Here is a 12,071-nt window from a genome sequence, read left to right on the forward strand (position 1 = left end):
AACTAACGCAATAATCTTTCTATTAAAGTGGGTAAATTGGGTCGAGGAGTGATACAATAGTAGCAGTTCTCTGATTTTTATACCTGAGGCATAGTCAAATTTCAGTCATACGTTGGTCAACTTGTTTCACACGTAACTTAAGTTTCGTAAGTTTGTTTGAGGTGCGGTCAGTTGCGTTAGAAAGAAGGTTTAACAAAATTTTAAATTGGAGAGTTTCATAATTTTGTCTGATATATATAATTTATGGTGCTATTTTTAAGTTAGATATTCTATTTTAGATTTTATGCAAGAAATACTATGGTATGGTTGAACTAAAACAAATAGAACTGGAGTTTCGCAACTACGGTCGAGATTTAATCAATTGTGTTTGAAAGAGGGTTTAAATAATTTTTAAACTAGAGGGTTTCATAATTTAATCACGAGTCTATAATATTTGGTGTTATTCTGAAGCAAGACAATTTTAGAGTTAAGGCCAGAGTTTTGGGAAACCCTTTAGAAATTTAACGAATTGAAATAATTATAAAGAACTTAAGTTTGAGCTATTCAGAGTTGGATTGATATGTTTAGAGTCCATTGACGTGCTTAGAGTTAGAGTTGAAGGTAACTGATATTTTAAAGTTGAGTTTGAGTTATATATAATTAAAAGAGGTAAGTTCTGAGCTATATGATATATTAAAGTTATATTTGAGAACCAAATGAGTTGAATTTGAGTTATTTAGTTGTTTGGAATTAAATTTGATATGTTTATAGTTAAGTTCCATGTTATCTGACTGGTTAGAGTTGAGTTGATTTTGTTTAGAGTTATTATGAGTTAAGGTTAGAATACATCTGATGACTCTTAATTTTGAATAAAAAGTGTTAAAGTTATTGTGAGTTTTGTGGAGTTCTAAGTAGACTTGTTAAATATTGATTGTTGTGTGGAATGATGTTTTTACCCTGTGGATAACCATTGTTGAGTAATTATATAAGTGTATTATTATGATAAGTTTTGTGTTGAGGGGCTCATGAAGACGAAAATTGTTGAGTTATATTGCGATGTGTGGTTTAGAGAGGAATCACTATTGTGGCCTTATATTGGTGATGTTTAATACTTATATTGAATTATGTCGAGGTGATTAGTTCAGAGAGGAACTATTCATTGTGGCCTTTTATTGGCGATGTATGGACTTCAATCTAGTGATGCATTATTGGTTTAGAGAGGGGATCAATGACGAGTCTGGGACTTCAGTCTGATGATGAGTCTTAGGTTCAGGGAGGAACTTGGAACTGTTAGAACAATATTTGGTTTTGTATCTATATCTTTATTTTTAATGATAACAATGTAGTATTTGTGTGAGAACAATTTTGGTACTCTAACGGTTTGTTATTGTGTAACTTTAATAGCCAGTTCTGATTCTAAGTTCATGACATGCGACGTCATCAATTTCTAAACATTTGTTCTGAATTTCACTTCTGCGATGTATCACTCTGAAAAGTTAGGAAAGACGCCATGTTAATGCTATAATATTCTTTTTCTTATGTACCAATTCACTCTTGAGAGGTTTTGGAAAGACGCCATGTTGTTACTACAATGTTCTCTCAGTTTCTGCTTTTGGATGTGACTCTGGTTATCAAGCTTCTGAAGAATGGCAAGATTCTGAAGTTTTGTTACTTAACTGAAGATTATGAAGATCTCAAGCCAGACACTGATGTGGTCGAGGTTCTTACTGAAGACTCTGAAGATTTTGAAGTTTAGGTACTTAGCTGAAGACTTTGAATATATCAAGCCAGAAACTGGCGTGGTCAAGGTTCTGACTGTTTTAGCTTTGTGTTTCTTGTTTTCATGCTTCATCAACTATTCATCAGAAGCAACTGAATTTAAAGATAAGATTAAAAGATACGTGACCAAATAGTACATAGCCATTACGGAATTCCCTGCCTATTAAGGAACACTGAAAGGCTGGAACCCCCACGGTGTCCCAGCTAATTGAACGTCATAGGTATCCAAGTAACACCACTATTGAGTCACTGATCACCTATCAGGTTTATCGGGTTTCAACCGTAATGTAAAGTGTTTCTCTTTAGTGTAGCTTTTTATTATTCCCCGGAATTTTAAAGCATTATGTGAGTAAGACAAGCCAATTATTTTGAATACAAAACATAAAATAACATGTTTGATGGAATAACTGAATTTTATTGATATAGAATATGTACATATGGTGAGTACAAGGATGCAGACACCCTTAATGAGGATGTTGCGAAAATTGAAATGGCAATGGGAAACATTTTTGTATATTTTTCTCCATTGATTACAGCATTGGCCTTAGTCTACCATATAATCTGAATCCCAAGACCTTGCTTCAGCTGACGGTGATTGAATCGGTCCTTGACGCTTTGATATCTAGCTTGTAGCATATGGGCTCAAGGATCATAGTCAATGCCTTTATCCCTAACTTTTTCTTGGATCTTTCAATTCTTTTTGTCCACCAGGATGCTCCTTTTTGCCTAAGCCACCCTTTTGGGTTTTTGGCTTAGCGAGCTTCATATGTGTTCCCTAACTTTTGCATGGACAAATCATTTTTTGGTCCATCAGGATAGCCATTTTTTCCTAGATTCACCTTGCGAAGGTTAATCTAGCGGGCTTTCATCATTTTTTTAGGCATAATATTTTTTTACTATGTCTGCATTCACTGGCGAAGGTAAATCTTCCCCATCCATTGTTGTGAGGATTAGAGACCCACATGAGAAGGCCTTTTTGACAACGAAAGGTCCCTCATAGTTGGGAGTCCATTTGCCTCGCGGGTCTGAGTGAATGGAAGAATACCTCTTAAGCACGAGGTCTCCAACATGGTACGCACGAGGAAGAACCTTCTTGTCAAAAGCTTGTTTGAGACATCTTTGGTATAACTGACCATGACAGACGACCGTCAAACGCTTCTCTTTAATTAGATTCAGCTGATCATATCGGGATTGAACCCATTTAGCTTCATCAAGATCAGCTTCCATGATGACCCTAAGTGAAGGAATCTCGACTTTGATCGGTAGGACAACCTCCATTCCATAAACCAGAGAGTATGGAGTTGCCCCAGTGGATGTGAGGACTGAGGTTTTGTAACCATGTAGAGCAAAGGGTAACATCTCATGCCAATCCTTGTATGTCTTGACCATCTTCTGGACGATTCTTTTAATATTTTTGTTAGCTGCTTCTACGTTGCTGTTCATCTTGGGACAACATGGTGAAGAGTTATGGTGCTCAATCTTAAACTCTTCGCACAACTCCCTCATCATAGTGTTATTGAGGTTACTGGCGTTGTCAGTGATGATCTTGCTAGGTATCCCATAGCGGCAGATTATCTCTTTCTTGATAAACCGGGTAACCACTTGTCGAGTGACGTTGGTATACGAAGCAACTTCGACTCATTTTGTGAAGTAATCAATAGTGACTAGGATGAATCGATGTCCATTGGAGGCTTTGGGCTCTATCATCCCAATCATATTGATGCCCCACAAGGAAAAGGGCCACAAAGAAGTTAGAACATTCAGCGGAGTTGGTGGCACTAAGATATTGTCACCATATATCTGGCACTTATGGCATCTTTTCACAAAATTGTAGCAATCAACCTCCATCGTCGTCCAATAATAACCAGCCCGAAGGATCTTCTTGGCCATAGCAGGACCCTTCCCATGTACACCCTCGCAGCCCTCGTGTATGGACTTTATGATTGTACTAGCTTCGTGTCTATCCACGCATTTGAGCAGTACGGAATCATAATTCCTCTTGTATAGTACATCCCCGTTTAGGAAGAACTTGGAAGAGAATCTTCTCAGAGCTTTCTTATCGGTAATGGATATACCCTCGGTATATTGTTGTTTCTCCAGAAATGTTTTGATGTCGTAGAACCACGGCTTATCGTCAGGATCAGCCTCAATTGCAAGGCAATGTGCTGGTTCCTCTAAGTGGTAAATCTGGATGGATGGTGCTTCATTCTTCCATTTTACTTTGAACATAGATGCCAATGTGGCTAGAGCAGAGGCTAACTGATTTTCTTCCCTAGAAATATGGTGAAAGGAGATTTCATCAAAATAGTGTATCAGTTTTCTGATATGCTCTTTATAAGGTATCAACTTGCTATCCCGAGTCTCCCAATCGCCTTTCACCTGACTAATTACCAAAGTTGAATCACCGAATACCTCAAGAATCTTGATTCTCAAGTCGATTGCCGCCTCTAAAGCGTAGATACATGCTTCATATTTTGCCATGTTGTTAGTGCAATCAAAACACAATCTATCCGTAAAGGAAAGGTGGAAACCAGATGGAGAAGTGATGACGAAACCTATACCATGACCTCGAGCATTGGAAGCACCGTCAAACACGAGTGTCCATCGCAATCCTAGTTCGGGGCCTTCCTTAGGGATTACCTTGAAGCCTGGCATAGTGAAGTCTCTGATAAACATGATAGCTTCATCTCGAAAGTCAAACCTCAACGGTTGGTACCCTTCGATAGACAGGTGAGCAAGATAGTCAGACAGAATGCTCCCTTTTATTGCTTTCTGGGTCACATACTGTATATTGTACTCGATTAACAACATTTGCTATTGGGCGATTCTACCAGTAACAACAGGCTTTTCGAATATATACTTTATCGGATCCATCTTGGATATTAGTAAAGTAGTATGGCAAATCATATATTGTCTGAGGCTTTGAGCAGACCAAGTCAAAGCAATATAAGGATTCTCTAAAAGTGAGTATCGGGTCTCACATTCAGTGAATTTCTTGCTGAGATAGTAGATAGCATGTTCTTTCTTTCCTGTATCGTCGTGTTGACCCAAAACGCAACCCATGGATTCCTCAAGTACTGTGAGGTACATAATGAGTGGCCTACCAGCAACCAGTGGTACCAAGATTGGTGGTTCTTGCAAGTACTTTTTTATTTTATCGAAGGCCGCTTGGCAATCGTTGTTCCATGCAATCGATTGGTTCTTTCTCAAAAATTTGAATATGGGTTTGTAGGTAACCGTCAAGTGAGATATGAATCTATAGATGTAATTAAGTCGCCCAAGGAAGCCTCAGACTTCTTTTTCTGTTCGGGGAGCTGGCATGTCTTAGATGGCTCGAACTTTGTCGGGATCAACCTCAATACCTTTCTGACTGACTATGAAACCCAAAAGTACATTTAGCCGGAATCATACGCAGTTTAAACTTTCGGAGTCTCACAAACAACTTTCTCAGGTTTACCAGATGATCTTCCTCAGTTCTGGATTTGGAAATCATGTCGTCCACATAAACCTCAATCTCTTCATGAATCATGTCGTGAAATAGTGTTACCATGGCGTACTGATATGTTGCCTCTACATTCTTCAAGCCGAATGGCATGACTTTGTAGCAGTAAGTTCCCTAAGGTGTGATAAAAGTTGTCTTCTCCATATCGTCTGGTGACATCTTTATCTGATTGGACCCGGAGAACCCATCCATGAAAGAAAACACGGAGAATTAAGTTGTGTTGTCGACCAAAGCATCAATATGAGGCAAAGGGAAGTCATCCTTTAGGCTCTCTCTTGTGAGGTCTCGATAGTATACACACAATCTGACTTTCCCATCCTTCTTCGGAACTGGAATGATATTAGCAACCCACTGCAGGTACTTAGAAATGGCTAAGAAGCAAGCCTCTAGCTGCTTCTTAACCTCTTCCTTGATCTTGAGTGCCATATCGAGTATGGGCCTTCTGAGCTTCTGCTTGACCTGAGGACATTCAGGCTTGAGTGGTAAGTGGTGTTCAACAATGTTGGTGTCTAACCCTGGTATATCTTGATACGACCAAGCGAAGACGTCAACATATTCACGCAACAATTCTACCAACTCGGAGTGTACATGCTCGGCAAGAGATGCCCCAACTTTTACTTCTCTTTTGTCAATTTGAAAACCCAAGTTAATGACATCCACTGGTTCTTTGTATGGCTGAATCTCTTTCTCTTCGTGCTCAAGGAGCCGTGCTAGTTCAGCCGGTAATTCACAATCTTCCTCACTGTCGTCTTCAGCTTGGTTGATTGGAAGTCCAGATTCATAGTTGATTTTAGCCGTGTCGTAATCAATGGTTTTATTTGCTCTGCATATGATGAGCTTATTTTAGTATGATTTTTTTTAAAAAGAAGTGGGAAAAGAAGAAAAGAATAGAAATCTTTTGCCAATTCGTTGTTTTTAGTGAAAAAGGAAAATAACTGAAAGAAAGGGAACAAAATTTTTGCATGCAAAAAAGTACTTTTTATTTATTCACATAATACTTTTAAACATGGGGGCCTTTACAAGCTATCCTCTTGTCTCGGGAGAGGGCGAGGGATGGAGAAAACAAAATGCATTACGTTTTTTCCGAGTACACCATAGGAATCACGGTGGCTGTCTGAAGCTAGCGGAAATATACCCGAACGTATCGCACGCTCGAACATACAACAGAATCGCCATCGAAATTTATTTATCCCCAGAGGAAAGGGAAAACATCGATAAAACCCGAGGGAAAGAGATATACTGGGTAAGGAAGTCGGTTATGCAAGAGGGAGGTATTAACACCCCAAACATCCATGGTACTCCATGGGAACCATTTGGATTGTTCTCGCTGGAATAGGTGTTATCTAAAGATTACTCGCGAAAGAATAGGGGGAAAGTAAGGGAAATAGATAGAGTACTCGGTGAGGATTAGGGTCCTAATGCCTACGTATCCTCATAGTGCAATGAGGAATTCAGAGCTTCGTAGTTCAAGGAACTAGAGGCAAGAGGTGGAAAGAAAGTGTGATAGAAGTACGGTCTCAACCAAAGAATACTATTTGAACTACAGAAAGGGGTGACGACGTGAACCCAAGAGTAAACAGGTATGAACCAACAAGTGATGGCGTAGAGCACTTATATCACTGTACTGGTACAACTGAAAAGAGAGGAATTAGGTGTTTGGGATGAGAGCCAAACAACTCTTGGTTCACAAGGAGGTACAAGATAGAGCACAAAGGTATAGTGTATTTGGCTCAAATATAATTGGTATATCACATGGAGTGAAGGAAGGTAGATTATGACTGTATTATGGAGATGAATGGAATGAAGTGACCGATGTCACAGAATTGGGTATCTGATGATAAGTGACAGAAGAAATATTATTTGAAATCGAAAGGAAAGTGTATTGGAATCCATAAGAGGAGTGAGATTTCTACCATAGAGGGAAACATCGTTAACCGATACGTGGACTAGCAGGCCGCCACTGTAGGGTTTTGGCTAAAAAATAAGGGATTAAATGTTTGGGATGAGATCCAAACAACTCTAGGTATGAAATGAGAACTATTTTTTAGGCGTCCTAAAAGGGTATGTATGGAATTCCAAGGAAAGTGTATTTGGATGTCAAAGAGACACTATGTCACTAGGTGAACGATTCATGATCGAAGGTAGAAAATGGATAGTGGAAGATATGAATGATGCCCTAAGGGGAAAGAGGAATATTTAGAAATATGCTCGCCGAAGATTCGCATCCTCGTGCCTACGTATTATCATTTGTAGTACTAGAGTGCAAAGAGTTGTGTGTCACTTGCTGGGGAATCGACAACTCGAGATCAAATCAGGATAGTAGCTTGGATCCAAGAGAAGGGTAGACTCTTAATCGAAGAGCAAAGTGGCGTGTTATCCGAAAAAGAATGAATTAAATGTTTGGGATGAGAGCCAAACAACTCTCGATTGAGGAGGTGGACTGTCGTTATCGTCCTAAAAGGATAGACAAGGAGTCCAAGGAGAAGTTTGATTGATCTCAAAAGGATGGTATTGATTGTATGAATGGAGAGTGATTCATGGGATAGAGAAGGTGGATTAATAAATAAGATAGCTCGCGAAGAAATTTGGTTCTCCTGCCTACGTACCCTTATAGTGCAATAAGGAAATCAGAGCTTTCGTAGTTCATCCCACTAAAGCTGAAAACAAGATAATTGATGAGGCAAAAGAAGAAATAGATGATTGAGATTGAAGTGATTTGAATAGAATGGAGATAATGAAGAAAGGATAGACTTGATAGTTACTGGATGAGAATCAGACTAAAGTCTATGGGTAAAGGTGGATACGATAAGTGTTAATACCTTAGAATTGGCATTAATTTTGTAAAACAAATAATGTAATCATCTCTGTTTTTTTAATATGTTGGGTTGAAGAAGTTCAACATCTGGACCAACATGTCATGTACGATGTCACGACATCATGCCTGTGACATCGTACATGTGTAGAAAACTGAATTAATTAATTCAGTATATATTCTGGGATTAGTAAGGATATTTGGTGAATATCCTAACTCCCATGTGGAGGTCTTAAAGACTCAATCAGAATATATATAGGCTCAAAATAAGGAGATATATATGGAGAGATTTTAGGATTAAAGACCTTGATTGTAGCAGAAAGTTTCTGCTGAATTTGTAACAGCAAAGAACAAGTTTGCTGCGATTTCTGAAGGCCCAAATCCAAGTGGGTGATTAGGTTATAAATAGCATATTGTAACCTAGTTTTTGTAAGCCTCATAGAATGAAAATTTAGGGGTGTGTGTGAGGTAAACCTCCCAATCTATGGGAAGGTTACCATGTGTTTCTCAGTGGTAAAAGCTGAGAGTATTTGTAACTCAAAGCCTGTAGGCAAGAGTGATTATGTTCTTGAATGAAGCTGTGAAGCAAGTTCAAGTTGGTTTAACATTACATTGTATTTGTAGTGATAGGAATGGAAACTGGAGGTTTCTATATAGGAGTTCCTAGGTATAGCTTGCATTGGGTAGGGATTAAGTGAAGAGTTGTAAATGGGGGAGTTTAACTCTGAATTAATACTGCTGATAGTGGATCTTCTTCCTGGCTTGGTAGCCCCCAGACGTAGGTCATGTTGGACTGAACTGGGTTAACAATTTCCTGTGTTTGTTTTCCTTCTGCATATGTTATAATCCTGTATGCCATAACTAAGCTTGTATTTCAGTCTGCCTACCAAAATAATAACAGACCTGATACAGAGCCTTCTGGTTGTATGTCAATCAGAATGTCGTGACATTCATCATTGACTGCATATACTGAATAATAGGCACATTGGTTTTTATGCTTCAGTTCAGTATATATTTAAGTCTGGTTTTCAAGTGAAAACAGACCTGGCCAAAGGATCATTGTGAAACTGTCAAACTGGATGTCTAGACAGTTGACCATGTAGGCTGATACTGAACTAGAGACTGGTTGGTCTTTTACAGTACAAAAAATTTAGCACAGTCTGTCTCTCAAGAACATAACAGAATCAACATGATGTATATGTTCTGACTGTCAAACTGAATGTTGTGACATTCGTTCCTGACAGCATGTGCTAAAGTGTAGGATGATTAGTTTTTTTCTGTTTCAGTATTTTTCTCAGGCTATTCTTTAGGAATCCAACAGCTGAGCTAAAATCCAGGAAACCAACTACTACCCTACAATTAATGAACCTAACAAAGAGCCTATTTGTTAGCAATCTAATAAGTGGTAATTAGATTAATGTATTCAACCTTTATTTCAGGAAATACAAGTAAAAGGCAAGCACACTGGAATAATGTAACAGATGATCAATGTTAAGACATCATGCAGATAACTATGTAGGAAAACAACAGAAGTGAGAACGATGATTGATCTCTACTGAGGTTGTATACCTGATGCACAGGACTAGGGGTTCCTTCGTTCTAGGGTGACATAGAAGGAGATGTCGTGACATATGTGAAAGCGTGATTTAGTACAGGGTTTAATGTGTTAACTGTCTTGCTATGTTAGTTACAATATTGGATCAGATGTCATGACTTGGAGTAGAACATCTGAATTCTGACTACGCCAGAATTTCAATAAGCAATGAGCCAAACGTCTCACACCCAAAGATATCCAGAATGAGTGTAGGAAGGCTCAAGGCTCATTCCTTCTTTACCATTTAAGGCTCGTGGCATATAACTCTTGTCTTAAACTTTAAGTGGAGGAAGAAGAGTCTTTGTAGTTGTTTCTTGCAATGATGAAGACCTTATCAATCGTTAGATTCGAATTGCACTAAAGTCTATGAACGGAGGTGAATACGATGAGCGTTAGGTCATACGTCCCATACCCAAAGATACTCAAAATAAGGGTAGGAATACTTCAGTCCCACTCCTTCTCCATTTCTTAAGGCTCGTATCGTATAACTTGATTCATGATTGATAAATTGTTGACGTCGTCATTGCTTTTGCTTGTTTTTGCTTTGTGAAGATAGACTTGTTAATCTTATGGTTAGAATTGTGCTAAAGTCTATGAATAGAGGTGAATACGATGAGCACTGGGTCATAAGTCCCATGCCCAAAGATACTCAGAATAGGGGTAGGAATATTCTAGTCCCACTCCTTCTCTATTGCTTAAGGCTCATGTCACACTCTTCTAACTTTGAGTTAACAAGTATTGAAACTGCCACCTTTGATGTGCTTGAATAATCCGCTACTTCGTATTGTAGCACCTCAAATTTTCCCCCCTCATTCATGCATTCATTGTTAGGTCATTTAACATTTCATATTGCATTTCATTATGTCAATCAGAATTAGATCCAAGAAGCTTGAATATCATCCAAGACACTTTGTGGGTTCTATCTGGGTGATCAGTCAACACAAGGGAATGACTTGAGTTACTTTCAACATGTTCAAATGAGGTCTATTCATAATTCAAAACGCTAATCTTGAAGGAGCAAAAGTCTGTTCCTAAGCTGTCATGCTCGCCAGGCGAGCAGCGTGGTTCGCCTAGCGAGTCTGAACTGTCATGCTCGCTAGGCGAGCAAATTCTTCGCTAGGCGAGGCGCACGCGTTTTAAAAATAAAAAAATATATAACAGAAAAATCTTGGACTTGGACCTCTCTCATTTGAGCCCACCAAGCCACAAAAATCAGGTTATAAATTCAAAAAATTCAGTGGAAAAACCCTAAAGGAGCTAACAGAATTCAGAGCAGCCTCCATAGACACTGAAGAAAAAAAAAACTCCTTTGCACAGGATCACCTCTACCAATTCCATCTCATATAAACCCTAAGATTGCTCTGCAAACCCAACTAGGCAATTCACTTTCATTCGATCTCTCCAATCAGGTTTGCCCTATTTCCATTACTTTATGCTCCCAATTCGAAATTTCTGAATGTATGAGGCATCATGGGTGAATTTGGAAGAATGGGTATCGTTAGGTTTCACATGTGGGTTTAGATATGCATGAATGTGTAGAACAATGCCTTGAATGTTTGATCACTTAATTTTGAAATGGGTACCACGGGGTTTGGAGTTACTGAAATCGAATTGTTATCAAGGAAGAACCCAGAATCCGTAGGCATTCGCTAGCAATTCGCTAGGTGAATCTGCAGCGAAGCTTCGCTAAGCCTTCGCTAGGCGAAGTAGTAGCGATCGTGACAGTAGTTGTTTTTTCTGTTTACTCTCTAATCCGTCTTGTGTTTGTTGGTTTTTCTGTTTCTATTGCATCCGTGCACTGTTTACCTGACGTTGTTGTGGTTATGGTCCTTCTGTTTGGTGCAACTCTTGATTGCACCCCATCTTGTTATTCTAACTTGTTTGTCGAGTTTTTGTGAGGGTTCACATGACTCTTGAAGAGATAGCTTGCTTGGTATTCCACTTTATTTGTGGGATACCATTTGGAGATTTATTTTGATTACTTTGCTGACTTGCTTTCTTTGATGGTGCTAGCTTGAGAGATCACCGGGTTTCTTGCTTCTTTAGTTGTTATTACTTCGGATTTTTTATCCGTGTGGTAGATCTCTTGATCCCTTTATCTTTTCCGCATTTTACCGCTTTCTTAGCTAGAAGACCTCGATATAAGGCGATGTTTTTTGTGTGTTTACTTTTGTGCCCAAAGACCTCCGAGAAGAGGCGCCAATGCTAAAGACCTCCACGAAGAGGCAATTGACGGATAAAAGGGATTTGTAGTCAATCCCCTGTTATTCAGTATGTCGTTCTTTATGCTTGCACTATGTGTCGATGCTTCAGAACAAAAGCCCAAGATCTTTTGTCCGGTTAGTCAGTGGAGAGGGTTCCACCTTTCTGAATCCCCACTTTTTTGTCATAAGCTCACCTTATCC

General features: G+C 39.0%; 1 protein-coding gene across 1 annotated transcript; it reads right to left on the reverse strand.

Annotated features, from left to right (window-relative positions):
* Positions 1-1,446: 1,446 nt before the first annotated feature.
* On the reverse strand, positions 1,447-4,569 carry LOC127123199 (uncharacterized). Its single transcript, XM_051053444.1, has 2 exons — positions 3,742-4,569; positions 1,447-1,467 (listed from the first exon to the last, which is right to left on the reverse strand). The coding sequence occupies exons 1-2, from the start codon at positions 4,567-4,569 to the stop codon at positions 1,447-1,449; spliced, it is 849 nt and encodes a 282-aa protein (XP_050909401.1).
* Positions 4,570-12,071: the final 7,502 nt, after the last annotated feature.

The sequence above is a fragment of the Lathyrus oleraceus genome, chromosome 2 (genome assembly GCF_024323335.1).
Source record: "Lathyrus oleraceus cultivar Zhongwan6 chromosome 2, CAAS_Psat_ZW6_1.0, whole genome shotgun sequence".
Lineage (NCBI taxonomy): Eukaryota > Viridiplantae > Streptophyta > Magnoliopsida > Fabales > Fabaceae > Lathyrus > Lathyrus oleraceus.

What these genes read in the sequence shown, in the direction of transcription:
- LOC127123199 (XM_051053444.1), bottom strand. Translation starts at nt 4,569, where the DNA reads ATGTTGTTAATCGAGTACAATATACAGTATGTGACCCAGAAAGCAATA. An exon ending in ACAAGAGGAATTATGATTCC is followed by an intron (nt 1,468 to 3,741) that starts GTACTGCTCAAA and finishes CTAACTTTTCAG; the next exon opens with AGTGATACATCGCAGAAGTG.